Genomic DNA, 25,970 nt, shown 5'->3' with positions numbered 1-25,970 from the left:
CTTCATAAAAACTAACAACACATTAGGAATAGAAGATAAAGCTTTCTAAACCTGATGAAAAGGCATCTACAGAAACCCATTAACTTAATACCTAATGGTGAAAGACTGAATGCTTTCTAAGATCTCAAAAGAGGCAAAAATGTCTGCTCTCATTTTTGTTCAATATTGTGGTTTTCCTAGTGCAATAAGGAAAAGAAATAAAAGGCATACAGATTAGAGAAGACAAAATAAAACTGTCCTTATTTGTTAGATATTGCATTTATAGCAAATCCTGAGAAATGCATAAACAAGCTACTAGAACCAGTAAAGCTGTGTAGCAATGTGAAAGGCTCAGTATGCAAAACTGACTGTGCATCTATATACTAGGAACTGACGGTTGGAAAAATGAAGTTTTTAAAATTCACAGTAGCATCCAAAAAGATAACGTAGTTGGAGTAACTAAATACACAAGATCGTTACATTGAGAACTACATAATAATGCTGGAAGAGATTTTCTTCCATTCAGCAAACTTTTATTAACTATATGCCAAGCCCAACTCTTTGTGTTGAAGATATAGAAATAAACAGGGTGCAGTCATAGCCCTAGCAGAGACAGTAAGTAAGACAGCAGAGAGCATAGTGAGATAAGCATTGTGATAGAAGTATACAGTGTGTGGCAACATAGAGAGTATCCTTCCAGAAGGATGCAGTGATTGTCCCAATATTCAGTCAGTCTGGAAGAGAAAAACCTAAATCAGTGGAGACACATACCATATTCGTGGATCAGAGAACTCAGTATTATTAAAATGTCAGTTCTCTTACCATTGTTTTACTTTGCGTATCCTTGGCCACCATTATGTTGACTATTTGGGTTTCTTTCAAAAAGTGCTTAGTCTAGCAAGTCATTTGTCCACTTTACCATTGGGTTTTCTTTTCCTTATTGAATTCTAGGAGTTCTTTATGTATACTAGATAGGTTCTTTGTTGGTTATGCATGTCACAAATTTCTGCTGTCATTAGTGGCATGTCTTAAAAACTCTAGTGATGTCTTTTGATGAATGCACATTAATTTTATGGAAAGAATCAATATATACCTAGTGCTTTTTGTGTCTTAATTTAAGAAATCCTTCCTACTCAAGATCATAAAGATACTCTCTTAATTTTTTAAAAGTTCCTTAGATGTTCCATTAGATGATTCAAATTTTGACTTTTATCTCACTGGGAATTTTTTTTCGTCGGTTGTAAAGTGGGTGGTCTTTACCATTACTCTTTGGCTTGGAAAATGTTAATGATATTTTTTGTAGTATGGTTTAAGAGTATATGCTATAAAAATCCTCATTAACATTTTGAAGGCTCGCTGGATTTTAATGATGTTCAGTTTATTGAATATTTTCTTCATAACTTTTTATACCTCGTTAAAACTAAGTAAAAAGAAATGGGGAAACACCTTTTCAGAATAATTTGTCTACATGAAAATATGCCTGTGCTGATATTTTTCCTTTGAAATATTTTTAACAATTTGCAAATTGTTGATTTGAGGACCGCACAGATGTGTTCTGCTTATCCCTCACAATGGTATGAACTTTTCAGTTGCCGAAATTCTCAAGTCAGATGATTTCACTTAAGATTTTATTGTGTCCTGATCAGCTGACTAGTTTTGCAATACTAGCTCTGCATTCGCACCTGGCAGCAATTAGCTGAAGCCAGCTCTGTCTTTGGATGGGGCATGTGCTCTCCATTTCTCCCAGGTGGTTATTTCCATGTCCCTCCCCTTGAGTTGTGACCCCTGCTATAGACCTGTGTTTAGAATATATTTACTTTAAAATTCTAAACAAATTTCTAGCAAACAGACATTATATATGATTGATTGTCTAGAATTGATCAAGTTTTTGCCAGAATGGTAGGGACATATGGGTATTATGTACATTAAAAATATACATAATATATATTATCAGAGTAGATGTTAAAAAGGCATTTCATGAATTTTTAAAATTTTTTATTGAAGTATAGTTGATTTACAGTGTTGTGTTAATTTCTGCTGTAGAGCAAAGTGATTCATTTATATATATTCTTTTTCGTATTCTTTTCTGTTATAGTTTATCACAGGATATTGAATATAGCTCCTTGTGCTTTACAGTAGAACCTTGTTGTTGATCCATTCTATATAAACCAGTTTACATCTGCTAATCCCAAACTTCCAGTCCTTCCCCTCCACCCCCGAGAGCTTCCTAGCTTTCATGAGGGGTAGCCTAGGGCAACGGTTTACAAATTTATTTTAGTCCTAGGATCTTTTACCACCCAAATACAGAAGGTTGATATATAAAGCTTACAAAAAGCCAGCTGGTCAAAGGAAAGCAACTAAGAGACCCTGAGCGTGTACCTGTCACCCCACTCCCTTTGGCTCCTTTCTGTTGTTGCCCCTACCAGGGCTACTAGCAACCTCAAAGTTGGAACACAATTGAAACAGCTGTTCTGGAAAATCTCCAAGTAGCTTAAGTCATGTTGGAAACTTGCAACCCAAACCTTTAAAAACAAAAGTTCATTTTACCTAATCAAATTGCCTCTTTATAATTGTGTAATATTTCAAACATTCATAGGGAATAATAGGACAAACATTTGTGTATCTACCACTCACCTTTATCAAATCTTAACATTTTGTTTTGCTGCTTTTTTTGTTTGTTTGTTTTGGGGGTTTCTTTTAGCAATTTTTTTTATTGGCATATAGTTAATTTACAATGTTGTGTTAGTTTCTACTGTATAGCAAAGTGCATCAGTTATACATATACATATATCCACTCTTTTTTAGATTCTGTTCTCATAAGTCATTACAGAGCATTGAGTAGAGTTCCCTGTGCTACACAGTAGGTCCTTATTAGTTACCTATTTTATATATAGTAGTATGTATATGTCAATCCCAATCTCCCAATTTATCCCTCCCCGCCTTTCTCCTCCTGGTAACCGTAAGATTGTTTTCTGCATCTGTGACTCTATTTCTGTTTTGTAAATAAGTTCATTTGTACCATTTTTTTAGATTCCACATGTAAGTGATATCATATGATATTTGTCTTTTTCCGACTGACTTCACTTGGTATGGCAGTCTCTTGGTCCATCTGTGTTGCTGCAAATGGCATTATTTCGTTCTTTTTTATGGCTGAGTAATGTTCCATTGTATAGATGTACCACATTTCTTTATCCATTCCTCTGTTGATGGACATTTAGGTTGCTTCCATGTCCTGGCTATTGTAAATAATGCTGCAATAAACAATGGGGTGCATGTATCTTTTTGAATTACAGTTTTCTCTGGGTCATGGATTTTAATGTTCTTTCAAAAAAAAAAAACGTTTGCATGCTTACTATGTGCCAGTCCTGTTCTAGTCATTGAATTTTTAACTGTCTTGTTAACAGGTAAAAGTTCTTTTCCTGACAAAAGTTAGGTGAAAGAAACAAACAACTTCTAAAACTGAAGAAACATTTTTCTCAGCTATATGTTAATGTTAAAATCAAGCGGAATAAACACAAATATGTCAAAACATGTTAAAAGGAATAAAGCTCTGGATGAAGTAATAATGTAATAACATCTGATCCTTGGGAATTCGCTACAATTCAGATCTTTCAAAAAGGAATGCAATATGTGTATAAAAACAGATGATTGAACCTGGTGTACCCCCCAAAAAATAAAAAAAAATTAAAAAAAAAAAAAAAGGAAAGCATCACACACATTGTCATAAAATATAGACAAGTATAATATAAATGGCTTAACCTGGGAAAAACAGCACAGATGTGGATGACTGTAAATTACTATGCCTTCTGCATTTCTTTTTTTTCTTAATTTTTTGATCCCTATATATTTTTAAATTATTTATTTATTTATTTTGGCTGCATTGGGTCTTTGTTGCTGCACGCCAGCTTTCTCTAGTTGCGGTGAACGGGGCCTACTCTTTGTTGCAGTGCGAGGGCTTCTCATTGCAGTGGCTTCTTGTTGCGGAGCATGGGCTCTAGGCGCGGGCTCCAGTAGTCGCAGCACGTGGGCTCAGTAGTTGTGACGCATGCGCTTAGTAGTTGTGACGCATGCGCTTAGTTGCTCCATGGTATGTGGGATCTTCCCAGACCAAGACTCAAACCCATGTCCCCTGTGTTGGCAGGCAGGTTCTTAACCACTGCACCACCAGGGAAGTCCCTGCCGTATGCATTTCTGATTTTAAAGGTTTTAAAATAGAATACTTTACAGATGTGATTTTATTTCCATATTGTTAATGTCTCTATATCAAGCTAATGATGCACAGATAAGTATGTTCTATTAAAATCAGGAAAAGAATAATACATCCTCCCCACCTCCAGTTAATATTTAACATTATTTGTTAATTTTTTTTTTTTAACACATCACTTGCACTTTATTTTTTATTTTTTTTATTTTTTTGGGGGTACACCAGGTTCAATCATCTGTTTTTATACACATATCCCCGTATTCCCTCCCTTCCTTGACTCCCCCCCCCCCCAGTCCCCCCCACCCTCCCCGCCCCAGTCCTCTAAGGCATCTTCCATCCTCGAGTTGGGCTCCCTTTGTTATACAACAACTTCCCACTGACTATTTTACAGTTGGTAGTATATATATGTCTGTGCTACTCTCTCGCTTCGTCTCAGTTTTGTTAATTTTTTTTGAAAAGACAAGTCTTATTTGGTGAGCTTTCATTTCAACTATTAATGTATGTATGTTTGTCCCATATCATATGGTAAATATAGTCTTTTTTAATTTTGACTTTTTCTTTTGATATAATTTCCGACTCGGAAAAGTTGCAAGAATAGTACAGAGAGCTCGTGTATTCTCCAGATGTTGACTGTTTGACTTTTACTGCTCCCTTCCTCCATCCCCACCTGCAAGCTCTGTATAAGCACAAAGTCATTTATAACAAAATCACCAAATTCAGTTCTTTAAGGCGCCATTCCTGATGTTTGTATTTAGGCTCATAAGGATTAGTGATTTACAGTCATCCTCATCTGTGTTGTTTTTTCCAGGTTCGGTCATTCATACTATACCTGTCTGTATTTTAGGACAGTGTATGTGATATGTTAAAATTGGATTATAATTAGAAAACCAGTCAATGGGAGTTACTCTAGTAACAGAATTAGGAGGAAAATACCACTTCAATAGATTCAGAAAAAAATATTTGAGAAAACCCAGCATTTATTCATGATAGAATGTCTTGTCAAAATAGAAATAGAAGTACAACTTAAGTATTTGACAGTGTTGACTGGTTTAAGTCTGATTTATTTAAAGAAGAACTTTGAGGCATGAGGAAATGATCATGATTGGATAAATGAATAAAAAATGACTGTATGGTGATTTGCATCTTTACAGAGAAAACAGACCAGCATAAAATACACAAAGATGTAAATAGCAGTTATCTTCAGGGGTTGAGAAATTATGGATTTTCTTAATATAGTTTTTTTGGTTTTTTTTTTTTTTTGCCCTTTAGAGTGATTCTAAAGTGTACATTTGTTAATTTTGTAACCATAAACAAGAACAGAGGTTATTTTATAATTAAGGCTTTTTTTTTTAAGATGGTGATTATTTCTTTTGTTCGTTTGTGTGGAGACTTTGCAGTCGTTCATTATAACCTGAAGATCAGAATTTGGCCCAAACTCCTACAAATAAGTATAGGATCAAAAATAGTTTCTTCTAAGTGATCACTATGCTTTCATTTAATAAACATTATGAATTAGTTATCCATTGGGTCTTATTTTTCACAGCATCTACGAAGAAGTTCAGAGCAGATTTAGGCTACCCATAGAAGGTAGCCTAAACTACCTTAGTAGGTAATCAAACCTTAGTAGGCTTTGATATTCTATGTTATTGTTCTTTTTATTGTTACAAGTCTCACTTCTGGCTCGATATTTATGCCTCTTCTTTTATTTTACTTTAGCACATACTTTTTTTTTTTTAAGCTCTTTATTGGACTATAATTGCTTTACACTCTTGTACCACTTTTTGAGGTACACCAAAGTGAATCAGCTATATTTATACATATATCCCCATATCCCCTCCCTCCCACGACTCCCTCCCACCCTCCCTGTCCTGGCCCTCTAAGGCATCACCTATCATTGAGTTGATCTCCCTTTGTTATACAGCAACTTCCCACTAGCTATCTATTTTACAGTTGGTAGTGTATATATGTCTGTGCTACTCTCTCACTTCATCCCAGCTTCCCCTTTGCCCCCCCACCCCCCACCCCAGTGTCCTCAAATCCATTCTCTGCATCTGCATCTTTATTCTTGCCCCATCACTGGGTTCATCAGTACCATTTTTTTAGATTCCATATATATGGGTTAGCATACAGTATTTGTTTTTCTCTTTCTGGCTTGCTTCACTCTGTATGACAGTCTCTAGGTCTGTCCACCTCATTACTTATAGCTCAGTTTCATTCCTTTTTATGGCTGAGTAATATTCCATTGTATATATGTGCCACATCTTCTTTATCCATTCATCTGTTGGTGGGCATTTAGGTTGCTTCCATATCCTGGCTATTGTAAATAGTGCTGCAGTGAACATTATGGGACATGTATCTTTTTGGATTATGGTTTTCTCAGGGTATATGCCCAGTAGTGGGATAACTGGGTCATATGGTAGTTCCATTTTTATATAACTAAGGCTTTTAATCAGAAGTACAACTACATAAGAATATTTAAACATGGCTTTATATTGTGAATTGCAAAACCCATTAAAGTGTGAAGTGAAGTAGTTTTAAGGAGCCTAAATCAAGGCAGCTTTGATAATAAAATATAAAAGAAACATAATTGATGATGTTGCAAAATATCAAATGATTTGCTTGTCCATATGAAGCCAATATTTTTTTTTTTTTCTTTTCTCTTTCTCTTTTCTTTTTTTTTTTTAATTTATTTTTGGCTCTGTTGGGCCTTAGTTTCGGCACTTGACTCTTCATTGCAGCACTCAGGCTGTGTAGTTTGTTGTACATGGGCTCTCTAGTTGAGGTGTGCAGGCTCAGTAGTTGCAGCACGCGAGGGCTTAGTTGCCCCGTGGCATGTGGGATCTTAGTTCCCTGACCAGGGATTGAATCCGCGTCCCCTGCATTGGAAGGCAGGTTCTTAACCACTGGACCACCAGGGAAGTCCCGAAGCCACAAACTTTTTACTTGGGCTGGATGTAATACTAATAACGAGAGTCTTCAGTTCTTCATAAATCTGGTACAATTGCAGATAATGTATCTATCAGTAGTCTAAAAGTTGGTATTTGTGCATGCTTATGATCTTTACTCAAATTCTTAAATGAAGATGTACAAAAATTGATTGTGAGTCCTCTGATAATAACTGATTGCTAGTTTGTGTTGTAATGGAGATGATTAAATATATATACTCTACTGGTTTCTAAATATCAAGAGTTGATTATATTCTTGTTTTATACATTTTTGCAGATGGTAGTAAAAACTTTTATGGATATGGATCAGGATTCAGAAGACGAAAAACAGCAGTATCTCCCACTAGCCTTGCATCTAGCATCTGAATTTTTTCTCAGGAATCCCAATAAAGATGTGCGTCTCCTTGTAGCATGCTGTTTGGCTGACATCTTTCGAATCTATGCCCCAGAAGCTCCATATACTTCCCACGATAAACTTAAGGTAAATACAGTCTTTACAAAATTTGTTTACTTTTATAGTTTAGCTTACTACCCTTAGGAACATAGGTTTCATTTTAATCATCTTGTGACTGTAAGAAGATTATATCATAAGTTCTAAAAATAATTATTCATTCAATTAATATTCATCGAGTACTCACCAAAATGATTGGTATTTTTATGAGGCATTGAAAGGTGCAGATCAAAACTAGTCCCTATCTGCTCATATCTAACCTTCAGGATAACCCATCTCAAAGCCCACATGGCCGAATTGAAGGGATGGTGGATGAATGACACTTCTTAAAACAACTATATAACAGAATTTGCACGTTCAGATGACTCTTTTCCCCTGCACATTGTTTTATATGCAAAACTGTATGCTCATCTTGATGGTCCTACCTTTGTTTGAAATGTTTGAGGAGCTCCTCTTTTGAGTTGATCTCTTGAGCTGATTTCATATTTTGAATACTTTTATACTTGGCAAATTTTAATCCTTTGGATTGTTTTCTTTTAAAATAGTCCTAAAATCAGTTTGTTTCATATTGATGCCATTCGGGGTTAAAACTTCTAAAGAAAGCTTGTTAAGAAATGGAGCACTATTGTTGTGAAAAGTACAACCCTTGGACCAGTCTATTATTGCTTTTTATTACACACAACTTTGTAGTCACACATCAAATTCAAAACTAGGTACTGAAAATTACTATTTACATGTAGGAAATTATAATGGAAGACTCATATCCAGGTACTTAGAGTGAAGATAATTGCCGTGATACAAGAGGAAGGCAGTGAATAAAGTGAAAGTTCTATATGAGAAGAAACGGTAGCAAGATATGATTCTCTCAGAATGAGAAAGCCTAAAGATTTGTGACAGTAATAATCTTTATTTTTGTTTCTGAAGGATGTAATTTTAAATGATTTGCTCTTTTCCAGATATTTTGAGTAATGGACGAGGCCAGTCCCAAGTCATTTGGAGAATTTTCTTTTATTGTTGTCTATAATGGAGAATACTTATACAGACTATTAGTTTATTGTGAAGATGATAAGTATTTGTGTCTAAATTAATATATTTTATTTTTTAAAACAGGACATATTTTTGTTTATTACCAGACAGTTAAAAGGTTTGGAGGATACAAAGAGCCCGCAGTTTAATAGATACTTTTATTTATTAGAGGTAAACAATTTTATTTAATAAATATCACGCTATTTCATGTTGTAGAAAATTCTTTATAGTAACTTAATAATGTAAAATGAATCTTTTGTTTGTTTCATACAAAGCCCACTTAAGAAAATGTCGTTTACAGTCTTTTATTTTTTTCTATTCCTCATATCCTGAAAAGATAAGGCATATTCCATTAGCAAAACTGTTATTTAAAACTTTATTTTTATATTTCTGTTTTTATTCTTTTTTAATCCCAAAAGAGATTAAGTTGAATTAATTTTCACTGTGCCTTGTATTTTGTATGTATATATGTCTTACCAGCCTGTGACAGTTTAGTATTTTTCAAATAGAGAAGGTTAATGCCAGCAGATACGTCTTTTTAAAGCAGAGTACATGACTACTTAAACTGTAATTTTGTATGTTGGGCTGTTATAAGCTTTCCTATAGATTTATAATTCTAAAATTTAAATTTTATTAATGAGCTTGCTTTTGTGTAACTGTTCTGTGTTCTATGTATAATTATTCTGTAAATAATTTTATTTATTTATTTATTTAAGAATTTAGCTTGGGTTAAATCATATAACATCTGCTTTGAATTGGAAGATTGCAATGAAATTTTTATTCAGCTCTTTAGGACTCTCTTCTCAGTGATCAAGTAAGTTATTTTTTAAACATTTTTGTTTGTCTCTTTTTTCTTGCTGTGTATAGTGAAGTATCATGTACTGTGCATTTACACTAAGGTCTTTTAGTTAAAAGGAAATGTTTTCCTTTTAAGAGTTAACATGAAGAGGAAAATAAAAATTCTGTTGTCTGAAAGCTACGTTTGTCCTTATACTACCGTTTTAAATTATGGTATCAATTGTATAGGTTGACTCTTGTAAAGCAAGTGGTATGAGACCTTACATTACATAATGAAGTACTAAATTATGAGGTGGAAGTTATAAGTATTGTAAGTACCATTAGTGAGTGCTGGGAGGCATAATAGCTCAGTCGTTAAGCACACTGACTTTGATATCGTCTCATTTTACAGCTAAAAAAAATCATAAGCATTGCTCTTTTCTTATAGAAATAGGGACATTCATATACAGAGAAGGAGTGTGGCAGCTTGCCCAGGAACAAACTGCTGAACAGGAGAGCCAAAAGTCTGATTTCAATCCAGTGTTTCATTCTGGTTTTTGTGTGTGTGTGTGTGTGTGTGTGTGTGTGTGTGTGTGTGTGTGTGTGTGTGTGTGTGTGTGTGTGTGTGTGTGTGTGTGTGTGTGTGTGTGTGTGTGTGTGTGTGTGTGTGTGTGTGTGTGTAGTAAACCAGGCATTGTTATGAGATGTGTTCTGTAGCATTACATTATATTCAGACATAATATATGTCAAATGTATTTTAAATTTTCTAGTAACCACATTAAGAAAGGTAAAAATAAACAAATGAAATTTATTTAAATAATTTCACTATATCCAAAAGCATTATTATTTCAACATGTGGTTCTATCCAGGCTTCATCTTCAATAGCCAAATGGTTCTTGGATAACAGCTTCTAGTATTGGACAGCACACTTCTAAGGTTTTCTGTAGATTTCTTATGAATATTATAACATGTTTTTCTTTTCCTTAGATAGAATGGTAGGAAGAAAATTTAACCTGAAATAAATGGTAGAGGACTGGACCAACCTGGTCTAGTGATAGACATTTATAAAAAGACTGCATGAGAAAAAGCTTCCTGTGGCAACTAACTGAAGGCCCTTAAATAAAAGATAAAATATATAAACTTTACCTTTGTGTTAGCTTTTGCTGCATAAGAAAATAACCCACAACTTGGTAGTTTAAAACAGATTCCATTTTATTCAGCTGGTGATTCTGCTTGGCAGTTCTTTTTGTCTGGGCTGGACTTCCTTCCTGTCGCTCTCTCATCACCCAGCAGGCTAGTCCAGGCCTCTTCATATGCTGACTGTGTTTCAAAAGTAGCAAAAAGGGCACACCCTACCACACAAGTACTTTATCTAATTGAAAGTATTCACAATGAAGTATCAGTAGATAAAGGACTTTCATTTTGAAAGAGGAGTTTATTGATTTGTATTTATTGACACATTTACCATATATCTGGTATTCTTCATTCCTTTGCATATGTGCAGATTTCCATCTGGTGTTATTTTACTTAGTGTGAAGGACTTCCTTTAACATCTCCTATAGTTCAGGTCTACTGCTGATGGAATTCTTTCAGTTTTTTTATGTCTGAAAAAGTCTTTATTCCACCTTCATTTTTTTTTTTTCCTTTTTATTTATTTATTTATTTTTTGGGGGGGGGGTACACCAGGTTCAATCAACTGTTTTTATACACATATCCCCATATTCCCTCCCTTCCTTGATGCCCCCACCTCGAGTTCCCCCCACCCTCCCTGCCCCAGTCCTCTAAGGCATCTTCCATCCTCGAGTTGGACTCCCTTTGTTATACAACAACTTCCCACTGACTATTTTACAGTTGGTAGTATATATATGTCTGTGCTACTCTCTCGCTTCTTCTCAGTTTCCCCTTCACCCCCCGCCCCCTCCCATACCTCGAGTTCTCCAGTCCATTCTCTGTATCTGCTTCCTTGTTCTTGTCACTGAGTTCATCAGTACCATTTTTAGATTCCGTATATGTGAGTTAGCATACAATATTTGTCCTTCTCTTTCTGACTTACTTCACTCTGTATGACAGATTGTAGTTCTATCCACCTCATTACATAGAGCTCCATCTCATCCCTTTTTATAGCTGAGTAATATTCCATTGTATATATATGCCACATCTTCTGTATCCATTCATTTGTTGATGGGCATTTAGGTTGCTTCCATGTCCTGGCTATTGTAAAGAGTGCTGCAATAAACATTATGGTACAAGTTTCTTTTGGGATTATGGTTTTCTTTGGGTATATGCCCAGGAGTGGGATTACTGGATCATATGGTAGTTCTATTTGTAGTTTTTTAAGGAACCTCCAAATTGTTTTCCATAGTGGCTGTACCAACTTACAGTCCCACCAACAGTGCAGGAGAGTTCCCTTTTCTCCACACCCTCTCCAACATTTGTGGTTTCCAGACTTTGTGATGATGGCCATTCTGATTGGTGTGAGGTGATACCTCATTGTGGCTTTGACTTGCATTTCTCTGATGATGAGTGATGTTGAGCATCTTTTCATGTGTTTGTTGGCCATCTGTATGTCTTCTTTGGAGAAATGTCTATTTAGGTCTTCTGCCCATTTGTGGATTGGGTTATTTGCTTTTTTGGTATGAAGCTGCATGAGCTGCTTGTATATTTTGGAGGTTAATCCTTTGTCTGTTGTTTCATAGGCAATTATTTTTTCCCATTCTGAGGGTTGCCTTTTAGTCTTGTTTATGGTTTCTTTTGCTGTGCAAAAGCTTTTAAGTTTCATGAGGTCCCATTCGTTTATTCTTGATTTTATTTCCATGATTCTAGGAGGTGGGTCAAAAAGGATGTTGCTTTGATGTATGTCAAAGAGTGTTCTGCCTATGTTTTCCTCTAGGAGTTTTATAGTGTCTGGCCTTACATGTAGGTCTTTAATCCATTTGGAGTTTATTTTTGTGTATGGTGTTAGGAAGTGTTCTCATTTCATTCTTTTACATGTTGCTGTCCAATTTTCCCAGCACCACTTATTGAAGAGGCTGTCTTTTTTCCATTGTATACTCGTGCCTCCTTTGTCAAAGATAAGGTGCCCATATGTGTTTGGGCTTACTTCTGAGTTCTCTATTCTATTCCATTGATCTTCCTTTCTGTTTTTGTGCCAGTACCATACTGTCTTGATCACTATGGCCTTGTAGTATAGTTTGAAGTCAGGAAGCCTGATTCCACCAACTCCATTTTTCCTTCTCAAGATTGCTTTGGCTATTCGGGGTCTTTTGCGTTTCCATACAAATCGTAAGATTTCTTGCTCTAGTTCTGTGAAAAATGCCATTGGTAATTTGATCGGGATTGCATTGAATCTGTAAATTGCTTTGGGTAGTGCAGTCATTTTCACGATGTTGATTCTTCCAATCCAGGAACATGGTATGTCCCTCCATCTGTTTGTGTCATCTTTGATTTCTTTCATCAATGTCTTAAAGTTTTCTGCATACAGATCTTTTGCCTCTTTAGGCTGGTTTATTCCTAGGTATTTTATTCTTTTTGTTGCAATGGTGAATGGGAGAGTTTCCTTCATTTCTCTTTCTGCTCTTCCGTTGTTAGTGTATAGGAATGCAAGAGATTTCTGTGCATTAATTTTGTATCCTGCTACTTTACTAAACTCATCAATGAGTGCTAGCAGTTTTCTGGTAGAGTCTTTAGGGTTTTCTATATATAATATCATGTCATCTGCAAAGAGTGACAATTTGACTTCTTCTTTACCAATTTGGATTCCTTTAATTTCTTTTTCTTCTCTGATTGCTGTGGCTAACACTTCCAAAACTATGTTGAATAACAGTGGTGAGAGTGGACACCCTTGTCTTGTTCCTGTTCTTAGAGGGAATTCTTCCAGTTTTTCTCCATTGAGAACAATGTTGGCTTTTGGTTTGTCATATATGGCTTTTATTATGTTGAGGTAATTTCCTTCTATGCCCATTTTCTGGAGAGCTTTTATCATAAATGGATGTTGAACTTTGTCAAAAGCTTTTTCTGCATCTATTGAAATGATCATATGGTTTTTATCCTTCAAGTTGTTGATATGATGTATCACGTTGATTGATTTGCGTATATTGAAGAATCCTTGCATCCCAGGGATAAACCCCACTTGATCGTGGTGTATGATTTTTTTAATGTGCTGTTGCAGTCTGTTAGCTAGTATTTTGTTGAGGATTTTTGCATCTATATTCATCAGTGATATTGGTCTGTAGTTTTCTTTTTTTGTGACATCTTTGCCTGGTTTTGGTATCAGGGTGATGGTAGCCTCGTAGAATGAGTTTGGGAGTGCTCCGCCTTCTGCAATATTTTGGAAGAGTTTGAGAAGGATAGGTGTTCACTCTTCTCGAAATGTTTGATAGAATTCGCCTGTGAATCGATCTGGTCCTGGGCTTTTGTGTGTTGGGAGATTTTTAATCACTGCCTCAATTTCCGTACTTGTGATTGGTCTGTTCATGGTTTCTATTTCTTCCTGGTTCAGTCTTGGAAGATTGTATTTTTCTAAGAATGTATCCATTTCTTCCAGGTTATCCAATTGATTGGCATAGAGTTGCTTGTAGTAGTCTCTCATGATGTTTTGTATTTCTGAGGTGTCCGTTGTGACTTCTCCTTTTTCATTTCTAATTCTGTTGATTTGCATCTTCTCCCTTTTTTTCTTGATGAGTCTGGCTAATGGTTTATCAATTTTTTTTATCTTCTCAAAGAACCAGCTTTTAGTTTCATTTATTTTTCTTATGGTTTCTTTCCTTTCTTTTTCATTTATTTCTGCTCTGATCTTTATGATTTCTTTCCTTCTGCTCACTTTGGGGTTTCTTTGTTCTTCTTTCTCTAGTTGTTTGAGGTGTAAGGTTAGGTTGTTTATTCGATCATTTTCTTGTTTCTTAAGGTAGGACTGTATTGCTATAAACTTCCCTCTTAGAACTGCTTTTGCTGCGTCCCATAGGTTTTGGATTGTTGTGTTTTCATTGTCATTTGTTTCTAGATATTTTTTGATTTCCTCTTTGATTTATGTAGTGATTCCTTGGTTGTTTAAGAGTGAATTGTTTAGCCTCCATGTGTTTGTATTTTTTGCAGTTTTTTTCCTGTAATTGATATCTAGTCTCATGGCGTTGTGGTCTGAGAAGATGCTTGATATGATTTCAGTTTTCTTGAATTTGCTGAGGTTTGATTTGTGACCCAAGATGTGATCTATCCTGGAAAATGTTCCGTGTGCACTTGAGAAGAAAGTGTAGTCTGTCGTTTTTGGATGGAATGTCCTATAAATATCAATGAAGTCGAGATGGTCTAATGTGTCATTTAAAGCTTGTGTGTCTTTATTTATTTTCTGTTTGGATGATCTGTCCATTGATGTAAGTGGGGTGTTCAAGTCTCCCACTATAATTGTGTTACTGTCGATGTCCCCTTTTATAGCTGTTAGCATTTGCCTTATGTATTGAGGTGCTCCTATATTGGGGGCATAGATATTTACCATTGTGATATGTTCTTCTTGGATGGATCCCTTGATCATTATGTAGTGCCCTTCCTTGTCTCTTTTAATAGTCTTTACTTTCAAGTCTAATTTGTCTGATATGACTATTGCTACTCCAGCTTTCTTTTGACTTCCATTTGCATGGAATATCTTTTTCCATCCCTTCACTTTCAGTCTATATGTATCCCTTTGTCTGAAGTGGGTTTCTTGTAGGCAACATATAGAAGGGTCTTGTTTTTGTATCCATTCAGCCAGTCTGTGTCTTTTGGTTGGAGCATTTAATCCATTGACATTTAAGGTGATTATTGACATGTGTGTTCCAATGACCATTTTCTTAATTGTTTTGGGTTTGTATTTGTAGGTGTTTTCCTTTTCTTGTGTGTCCTACTTAGAGAAGTTCCTTTAGCACTTGTTGTAAGGCTGGTTTGGTGGTGCTGAATTCTCTTCACTTTTGCTTGTCTGGAAAGCTTTTGATTTCTCCCTCAAATCTGAATGAGATTCTTGCTGGGTAGAGTATTCTTGGCTGTAGGTTTCTCTCTTTCAGGACTTTCAGGATATCCTGCCATTCCCTTCTGGCCTGCAGAGTTTCTGTAGAAAGGTCAGCTGTTATCCTGATGGGTTTTCCCTTATATGTTGTTTGTTGCTTTTCTCTTGCTGCTTTTAATATTTTTTCTTTGTGTTTAGTTGTCGTTAGTTTGATTAATATGTGTCTCGGTGTATTTCTCCTTGGGTTTATTCTGTATGGGACTCTCTGTGCTTCTTGGACTTGGTGAATTATTTCCTTTCCCATGTTGGGGAAGTTTTCCACTAGAACCTCTTCAAATGTTTTCTCAGACCCTTTCTTGTTTTCTTCTGCTGCTGGGATGCCTATAATTCGAATGTTGGTACGTTTAAGGTTATCACTGAGGTCTCTGAGGCTGTCTTCTAATCTTTTTATTTTTTTTTCTTTTTCCTGCTCTGTGGCGTTTATTTCTCCCATTCTATCTTCCAACTCACTTATTCGTTCTTCTGCCTCCGTCATTCTGCTGGTTATAGCATCTAGAGTATTTTTAATTTCAGTTATTTTGTTATCCATTGCTGTTTGTTTTTCTGAGTTCTTATGAACTGTTTCTTGTACTTTCTCTATTTTGTTATTGAGATTTTGTATCATTTTTACTATCATTACTCTAAATTCTTTTTCAGGCATTTTTCCTATTTCCTCCTCATTTATTTGGTCTTGTGGGTTTTTTTCCTGCTCCTTTGCCTGCATGGGGTTTCTTTGTTTCCTCATGGTTGTCCAAGCTTTTGGGGTTGCTTGTCCTGGTGATAGAGGTGTTTTTAGAAGACTGTCCAAGCCTCAGACTAATGTCCAAGTATTGGATTAAACGAATATTCAGTCTAGGAAACACATACATGTATAAGACACACAATTATTGAATCCGTTAGGACATAAGGCTCTAGAAAGACCTGACAGAACCCCAGTGTGCTATCAGATATTCAAAGAGAAACCCAGCAGAAATTGACAACTGAAACAGAACAAATCAGAGACAAAAGCAAAAGCAAACAAACAACAAATAACACCCTACACATACAAACATCAATCCAGGGAGATTTTGTAAGCTAGGATCAAATGTAGAAATGAGCTGGAGTACCACCAGAGAGAATGGAGATTCTCAGAATGTAATTAGACAACTGTACTAAGAACTAAGATAAAGACAAAAGCCTAATATTAATACCAAGGCAGTGCATCATCTGGAGAATAGAGCAAGGAGTCTGAGCAGACCGATAGTGTTGCTTATAAGTATGTTAAGATAAAATACACTTAAAATGGCTGGAAGAAAGGGGAACAGAAGAGTGTAATGTGGTTGGAAATATGCAAAGAAAAAGAAAGGAATAGAAGTGTATAAAAGAAAGGGACGAAAGGAAAGTATGCGAGATATTTTGTCCGTACTACCAAAAACTTAGCTAGATATAGAAGTACATAAAAAGGCAAAAAAAAAAAAAAAAAAGAATAAAAAATATCCTTAAAAAATTATGTTGTAAAACTTGTAGATCCCTTAGGGCTAAGATCATATTTAATAAATCAAAAAAAAAAAAAAAAAAGAGAGAGAGAAAGAAGAAAAGAAAAAAAATCCAGAACTGATCCCAGAATGGACCAGTTCAATAGGTATTGATACTACTATTTCTGTTTCCTTAGCATCTCAGCTGTAAGTGTCCTTCTCCTTGCCTTGGGTTTTTTTTTTTTTTTTTTTTTTTGCATTATTCTGTGACCAGCAGAGCTTCCTTTATTGTTTGTATGTAAGCCTCGGTGTGTGGGGAGGGAGAGGGTACAATAGTGGCTCCTTCTCCTGGGAATGAGTGAGCAGTGGCGCACTGTTGTTTCAGTCAGGCTTGGAGGTGCCTGTTGCAGAGGGCGCTGGTGGCTCAGGCGTACACACAAAGTCTTAGAGTTGGGCCTCTCTCGGGGTTTTTTCTTTTTGATGCTGGTTTTTTTTTTCTCTCAGCAGCCTCCCTGCTGCTGGCATTGCAAGGAGTTTTAGTCTAGCCCCGCCCGAGTGCCTGAGGGTGCTTGTTATCCCTGAGCGCCTTAGGTGGCCCGCGGGGCGTCTCTCCACTGCCTGTTGCAGAGGCGCCGAAAGAGAGGGAGAGGCTATGCGCGCGGCTCCTCCCCTCCGCTCGGGAGCCTGCAGCCTCCAGCCGCCATCATGGCCGGGCAGCTCTCAGGGACGGGCACTCCTCTCCGCGGACCTCCTCCCTCCTGTCCTCTCGGTCCGTCACCCTACCGGCAACAATGTTTCTCACCCTGAACCAGCTCTCCGGTTCCCACGCTCCCGCTCCCGGACCCTCGGTTCAGCCGCGGATTGATGTCTCGGTCCGGGAACGCTGAGCTGCGCTGCGGACCCTCCGTATGTTTCTCACTCCCTCCCGTCTGCCACAGCTCCTCCGCTTCACCCTCTTTGAGCCCTTGTAGATGCCTCCCTACCGGCTATGTCGGGCTCCCCGCAGCCCTTTCTGGTGTCCGAGGCCGTCTGCTGGTGTTCAGCTGGTTCTCTGTGGGAATGACTGCGTCCTTCCGTGCATTCCCAATGCATCTGTGGAGAGGGATGCACTCCACGTCTCTCTACTTCGCCGCCATCTTTTTCTCGATCTCCACCTTCATTTTTGAAAGTTATTTTCATGGTATGAATTCTAGGTTAATAGACTTCCTTTTTTTCTCCTCTTTTTTTTTTTTTTTTTTTTCCTCTTTCAGTACTTTTAAATATGTTCCTCCATGTTTTTCTGGCTTGCATTGTTTCTGATGATAAGTTTTTGTCATGTTAAATCTTTGTTCCTCTGTAAATAATGTATCTTCTTTTTCTCCACCCACTTAAGATTTTCTCTTTATTACTGGCTTTAAACAATTTGATTATGATGTTCCATAGTAGAGTTTTCTTCCTGTTTCTTGTGCTTGGAGCTCATAGAACTGCTTGGATATGTGGATTTATCCTTCTGATTACTAGATGGCCCGTGAGTTATAAAATTTTCCACTGTAGTTGGGACATGCTCATTGTTAAGACCTGAGTGAATTCCAGCAATTACTCCCTCTACTCCTTTCAGGTGGTACCTTCCCCAGACTCAAGAAATTTCCTCACTTATGTGTGCTAATCACTAAACACCTGAAGATTCAGAGGGTACCCTCTGCAAGTTTGCTCTCTGAGTAGCTCTCTCCCCTGTGGTTTTCTGCCCTGTGAAATATAGCCTTCCCAGACTCAGGAAAACCATTAGGCTCTGCTAGAATCTTCTCTTCCTACACTGAAGAGAAGATCCTAGCAGAATCTGCAAACTTTACCAAGTAGGAAAAGTAAGCTGGGAAAATTGTTACCTTCTTTCAGCAGCATGTGTATAATGTCTGATAATCTGAAAACTGTTACATCTATCATTTTGTCCAGTTTTTTAGTTGTTCAAGTAGGAGAGTAAATCCTATCCCTGTTATTGAATTTTGGCTGGAACTTGTGGAAATAATTTTTAAGTCTGTTTTTTGTTTCTCTTTCCTTCTCTCCCTTTCTATCAAGCTGTATACCCTCTTCATTTTTTTGCATCAAGCTGAATATCTCTGTTCTTTACTCCCTACCACACACACACATTCCACTATATAATTGATCTTGCACAGTCTTGGCCTTTAGTAAACAAGATATTTAAGAGAGGATATGCAAAAGGTGTACCTTTCTAAAAAGGGGTATCTTTAGAAAACTGTGTATCTAACGATGGGACAATTTTTCTACCAACTTTAAATTTTTTCATCTTTGATTTTTACCGCTAAGTGTCCAATAGGTATATTATACATTATTTCAAGCTGATTTTTTAAAAAAAGATTATAGGTAAGAGATATATAAATGATAATAAAATTTAGTTTAGTCTTAATTTAAACTTTCCTGTGTCTGTAGTAGTACAACTAAGCTATATCATTCTCTTGATTTGTCTTTGCATATGTATTCTGATAAATGTGAAAATGGACAGGTTAAGTCTTTAGTTAAGATGCAGTCGGGAGAGAAGCCTAGATGTTTTACTAATTTATAACAATCTTTTAGCCACTCTTTTTGGATAAGTTTGTATCCACAGTAGACATATTTATTGAGGAGGTCTGCATTGACTCTGCACTGGCTAAGGAAGCAGGACTGAAACTGATTCTTGGCTTTATACCTTGTTGATTTTTTCATTTGTTTATTTGAAATTCTTTGAGAGATAGCAAGATAACATTTTCAGAACCTTCTAGTCATAAGTTCTGGTAAACATTTTATAGCAGACTTTGGGTTTTCAGTATTGTTGAACTAAAACATCCAGTGGCAAAGATATGGAAGTGTTGGCTTAGGCTTTTTTGTGTGTGTTTATAGCTCTGTCTTATTTGAGTAAGTTATTAAGATCAAAAAGAATAAGAAGGATGAAAAACTGCCTACCTTAATTATCTTGTACATTTTTTTTTTGTTTCCTTGCTTAAAATTTTATCACCTTTTAAAATCCAGGGGCATGTAAGCAAAGATGTCCTTTCTTTGAAGTTGACATTTTTGTTTAGTTGAGTTTAACTCTTTGAATTCTAATTGTATAGGGGCTTAATTAAATTTAAAGGTTTTTGTTTTTGTAGAATACTTTACAGTGATGTATTAGTAATAATCAGTATTGGCTGTTGTAATAATCAGCAGAGGGAGAAAGTAAATAAAGAGCAGCCAAAGTTTCTTTGCCGTTACTGGCATGGTTCCCTCAAGTGAAAATCCTACCTTTGAGATAGTTGTTTTAAACTGGGAAGTTTAATTTTCTTTTGTAAGCCTAATTTTTTTTCCTTTTTTCCTCCTTATTTTGAAGCAATAGCCACAATAAGAAGGTACAGATGCACATGCTAGACTTGATGAGTTCTATCATCATGGAAGGTGATGGAGTTACTCAAGAATTATTGGACTCCATTCTTATTAACCTCATTCCTGCACATAAGGTCTGTATAGTATGAAAATATTAAAGGTTAATATTTAATGGTAGTACTACACATATAATTATACACACATAACTACACAGATAATTATTTTTCACCATTTGCAATCCTATGTCATTACTCCTATTAGCATTCTCCAGCCCCCAGTAAAATAGAGTAACACACATTAGTCTTATAGCTATTGTTGTCTTTAGAAGACATATTGATTACCATATTATATTGTGGAAGATTTTCATTTAGTTAAGCACTGCCTGTTCTCTGGAAAACTAAAAATGTTCCAGAATGATTGGCCACTCATATCTAATCTAGGAATTAAAAGGGATTGGAGTACTGTCTTGATTAGTTGTTTGTTTTGGAAAAGGCAATGTATTTATTCCTTTGTAACATAGATGTAGAGGGTAGGAATTTGTATTTCATCTCAGAACCCATGTCCTACATTTTTCTTAGGCACTTTCAGAAAAAGATTTGGGCAGAAATGGAAACTATATGGTTAATGTTAAGGGGAGAAGGACGATTCAGAGCTGTATATTCCTCTCCATTTCCTTTTCCTGTTTCTCTCTGCTAGCTCCCCCTAAGAAACTGAAGGACTTAGCTCCCTACGAGCTCCATCACTCGGATGGACTCGGGCCTACCCAACTGTTGATTCTTAACTCTCCAGCTCTTTTCTTCTAATTGTTCAGTGACCTATTATCAGATGTTAAATGAACATATATGCAATTATACTTATTCACAGTAAGATGCAATCAATTATAAGTTCTTCTCCTTACTTACTATATATTATTTGCATTTTTAAAAATTTACCTGAGCCTGTAATTGGTCAAAATTTTGAGAGTATGGCAAAGGGGGAGTTTATGTCAGGCAAAATAAGAAAGGAAAAACTTTATGAGGAATAGTGTATTTGGTGTTTATATTCTAGTTAGAGGGTATTTTTAATGAGTAGGAAATATACCTTTTTTAGAAAATAGAAAGGTTTGTGTCAAATGACATACAGAACTGTATGAGTTTAAGATATACAGCATAATGATTTGACTTACATTGTGAAATTATTTATTTCATTTAATTTAAACATGAAATATTTAGTGAACATTCATCATCTCATAGATATAAAATTAAAGAAATAGAAAACTTTTTTTTCTTGTGGATGAGATAAATCTCAGGATTTACTCTCTTAAGTTTCATATATAATGTACAGCAGTGTTAATTAGATTTATCATGTTGTACATTACGTCCCTAGTACTTGTTATCTCATAGCTGGAAGTACCTTTTGACTGCCTTCATCCAGTTCTGCCTCCCACCCCCCGTTTTAACTACAAATCTGATCTCTTTTTTTATGTTTGTTTTTGAAGTATAGTTGACCTACATACCACTACATTAATTCCTGTTACACAGTATTTCTATACATTTCAAAATGCTTGCCTAAATCTAATTATAATATATCAGTGTATAAAGATATTACAGTTATTGACTATATTCCCCATGCTGTACATTTCATATCTGTGACTCATTGATTTTTCAGGTGGAAGTTTATATTTCTTAATCTTCCTCACCTATTTGTTTCCTCCAAGATTGCCTTAATTTTGAGATAATCTTATTATCCTCTTGCCAGTGGAATAAAAACCTGCGGCAAGTGTCAGGAAGCTATGGCTTGTAGACCAAATCTGGCCCACTCCCTTATTTATGTAAATAAAGTTTTATTTGAACACATCCATGCTTATTTGTTTTCATTTTGTCTATGGTTGCTTTCCCGCTACAATAGCCAGAGTTGTGTAGTTGGAGCAGTGACCATACGGCTGGCTAATAAAGCCTAAAATATTTACCATCTGACTCTTTGCATAAAAAGTTTGCTGACTACTAACATAGAGTATAAATATTCTTGCCTTTTTGGGGATAGGTGCAAGATGATGGTGAATGAATCACAGTTTGGTCTAAAACTGCAAAGTGTAGACTTGTTAATAGGTACTCTCCAACACAAGAATTCCATTTTCAATAAGTTTTTAAAAATTAAATATATATCTTTTCTACAGGCTTCCTCAGACCCTTTAATTTGTTACCATGCATTGGGAATCTTGAGGAGTAAAGACAGTATTTAGCATTTCAGAAATATAATTGATTGAGAATTTTACTTGAAACACTTACCAGGTCTGCTCTTCCTGAGAACAGACATTGATTAGACAGTGAAATACTGAGGATAATGGGTTAGAAAGACGTGTGTATGTGTGTATTTGTTTAGGATACGTGGGTGTGATTGCCAATCAAATTGGTTAACAAACAAAACCAAAAAGGCTTAGGTCCATTTTCAGTTTAGTAAAACTAAACTTAATATAGGGCCGGGCTTTTGGCTAATTATCTAATATATTTTAATTTTTGATTCATGGTTGTGCTATTTGCAACTTCTGTGTTTATGACCGCTTGACTAGAGGATGTTGAGTAAAACCTTGAATGGGGTTCAGTTATATTTTTTGCTCCATATTTTGTAGACCTGAAGACTTTGGTGTTCTAATGGTGCTACCTAGATCATAAATTCACTAATTCATTTGTAACTTTGCATATTTTTATTTATGTTTCAGAACTTAAATAAACAGTCCTTTGACCTCGCAAAAGTCCTGTTGAAAAGGACAGTCCAGACTGTTGAGGCATGCATTGCCAATGTATGTATTTCTGCCTATGTTTTTTCCATAATTCTGTGGTTCTTAATCCATTGTACTAATTTCTTAGAGCCTTTCACATAAAGGCTTTTTTAGCCTGTAAACAGTTTCATCTATTTAGAAGAAATATATAGAAGAACTGATTATGTCTAAATGTAACCAAATGCAGCATAACTTTGTAAACTGTAGACATTATTTTTAAATGGCACAAGATGGAGGATGTTATTTTACGAAAATTTGTCTACAGTTCCCACCTTTCTACTGCCTCTGTGTTTATCTTTAGCTTTTTATCTCCTGGATATGCTGATCTCTTGCACTTTCTCCCTTCATCTTCACCTGTGGCTCTCTGTGTATATATTTTCTTCTTCACGTCCCTAGGCCATTCTTCTGAACCTTTTTGGTTTGCCTTCTTAAATAGTTGTTATAGAGTAATAAATTTTTTTAAATTTATTGAATAGAAGTTTTTCTTTTCCTTTCTTTAACTAAAAAATCAAAGTAACTTGGAAAAAAAATTATAATTCTACTACCTTAATGTAGCAATTTCATTATTGAACATTTGCTCAAACTCATACCTATTTTTTTCACATACTATATATATAACTTTGAATTGTCTTCATTTATATATATTTCCACATTTTGACATTATCTTTTTATGATGAGTGACTTTAAATGTTCCTTTGAATTCACATGTAATTTACCTAATCATTTTCCTCTTGTCTTGCATTTAGATTTTTTCAGTATTTTCCTTTAGTAACTATCTTTGTGAATGTATCATTTATCTATTGTAAATTATTTTCTATATATAAAAACCCAAGTAAGAGTTTATTAAATAGTATGAATTATTAATATTATTTGTTACTAAATAAATACTTAAACATGGTAAAAAAAAAAAAAAGGTTCTCTTAAGTAGTACAAAAGAGTATACAGTGAAAATTGTCTCTTTTCAACCCCAAATACCCTATTCTTAATTCTCAGAAATAGCTATCACCAATAGATTTTCATACATCCTTTCAGAATTAGTGCTCTGTGCTTATTTGTGTATATATATACTTTTTTATTTTGTTAAAACTATTTTTCTTATTCTTTTCAAGGTCTGTGTAATAAATATTAATATTTTCTAACTCAATGTTATGTTGATTTTCAAAAGAAAAATATCATTTGATGATACTACCAACAACATATGCTCAAATCAGTTCCTTACAACTGCCTCTGTAGCATTTTTACACAAGTTTATGTGTGTTGGTAAAGAGTGGAGGTATCTTTTAATTTGTGGTTTAATATTATATTCTCTGTTTCTTCTTCCTAGAATTCTTTTAAATTATCAGCCTTTGTATCATCACATTTTTCTTCTCTTTGTCCTCTGATTTAAAATGTTTTTGGCTTTCTGGGTGTTTAAAAAAAACAAACAGCTCATCCTCCACCTTTAATTATTCTTTTTTTTGGGGGGGGGGTTCTTTATACATCTTTATTGAAGTATAATTGCTTTACAGTGCTGTGTTTGTTTCTGCTGACAACAAAGTGAATCAGCTGTATGTATACATATATTCCCATATCCCCTCCCTTTTGAATCTCCTCCCCGTCCCACCCCTCTAGGTCATCACACAGCACCAAACTGACCTTGTGTTATACAGCAGCGTCCCACTAGCTATTTTACATTTGGTAGTGTATATATTGTCAGTGCTAGTCTCAGAGAGGCTTTTTATTTTTTATTCTTTTTATTCTTTATTACTTTATTTTTTATTTTTTATTCTTTTATTATAAACTAATTGAGAAAATACTCAGACTTAAATAAAAATCCAAAACATTGAGAACTTTAAAAATTTTTCTCTGCTATAAGAAAATTTTTCTCTAATGAATTACATAAACTATCTAAATTGTTTTGTTTTAATGAAAGATTCCTAGAATTGTCATCCTAATTTGAAAAAAAGCTAACAACTCAATTACTTTTTATCTCTTTCATGTAACATTCATAATTTGATGATATTTAGATGTTTATTTCTTCTGGTTTGGTAGCCTTTCTTATCATATATATTAGTAATTTAAACATCTGTTCTTTTTCATCCCCTTCACTTGTATATGGAATGCCTAATAGTTTTAACACATTTATAAAAAGTCTATTCAAGTTTTTAATTGAAATGGATATTTTATTTTTGTTTTTATCTCCTGTAGTTTTTCAATCAAGTCCTGGTGCTGGGAAGATCATCAGTAAGTGATTTGTCAGAGCATGTATTTGATCTGATTCAGGAACTTTTTGCTATAGATCCTCATTTATTACTATCTGTCATGCCGCAGCTTGAATTCAAACTGAAGGTAGGACTGACTATAATTTCTAAGCCCTTTAACATTTAAGAGAAAAATATTTATCATATTGTTTTTCTCTAACTATAAAAGAATAAAATGTGAGTTCAGTTTTTCTTCTTATATTTAGTTAAGGTATGCATTCTTTTAACTTTAATTTATATCGGAGTATAATTGATTAATGTTGTGACAGTTTCAGGTTTACAGCAAAGTGATTCAGTTATGCATATACATGTATCTATTCTTTTTCAAATTCTTTTCTCATTTAGCTTGTTATATAATATTGAGCAGAGTTCCCTCTGCTATTTTTTTTATCCTTTGTTTTTTTATCATTCAAGTAAAACAGTCTCTCATCTCAGTGAAAGAATTTACATTGCAGAATTATAGCTTACATAGTTGTTAAATGTCTAGTAAATACAGTGACACAAATAACAAATATGAAAAACGGTATTACCCCAGAAACTTATAATACATGTTGTTATTAAATGGTATTTATTATGTTATTATATATATCTTTTAGAACATCAGAAGATTTCAAACTGAGTGCTCAAAGGATCTTGATTTTAACTATATGACCCTTTCAAAGTATAGATCAGGGAGAAAATTTTTACTGTTGTGACTTGGGAGTGTATCTGTTTGTTGTTGTTTTGTTGGGTTTTTTTTAAATAACCTCAAAACAAGGAATTCATAACTCTTCAAAAAATATAAAAAACTTGACAC

The 25,970-nt window shown here is 35.1% G+C and overlaps 1 protein-coding gene across 3 annotated transcripts in view; it reads left to right on the top strand.

Annotated features, from left to right (window-relative positions):
• Nucleotides 1-25,970, top strand: part of PDS5A (PDS5 cohesin associated factor A) — a 152,276-nt gene that overhangs the window by 42,295 nt on the left and 84,011 nt on the right. For all 3 annotated transcript variants that reach the window (XM_057725936.1, XM_057725933.1, XM_057725935.1), the window contains exons 3-8: nt 7,406-7,609; nt 8,690-8,776; nt 9,322-9,419; nt 20,184-20,310; nt 22,875-22,955; nt 25,122-25,262. In XM_057725936.1, coding sequence (XP_057581919.1) covers nt 7,406-7,609; nt 8,690-8,776; nt 9,322-9,419; nt 20,184-20,310; nt 22,875-22,955; nt 25,122-25,262 — 738 coding nt within the window. The remainder of the gene's footprint in view (nt 1-7,405; nt 7,610-8,689; nt 8,777-9,321; nt 9,420-20,183; nt 20,311-22,874; nt 22,956-25,121; nt 25,263-25,970) is intronic.

This window comes from Hippopotamus amphibius, chromosome 3 (assembly GCF_030028045.1).
Source record: "Hippopotamus amphibius kiboko isolate mHipAmp2 chromosome 3, mHipAmp2.hap2, whole genome shotgun sequence".
Lineage (NCBI taxonomy): Eukaryota > Metazoa > Chordata > Mammalia > Artiodactyla > Hippopotamidae > Hippopotamus > Hippopotamus amphibius.
The sequence above is the reverse complement of the archived record's forward strand: the minus strand, read 5'-3'. Positions and strand labels throughout refer to the sequence as shown.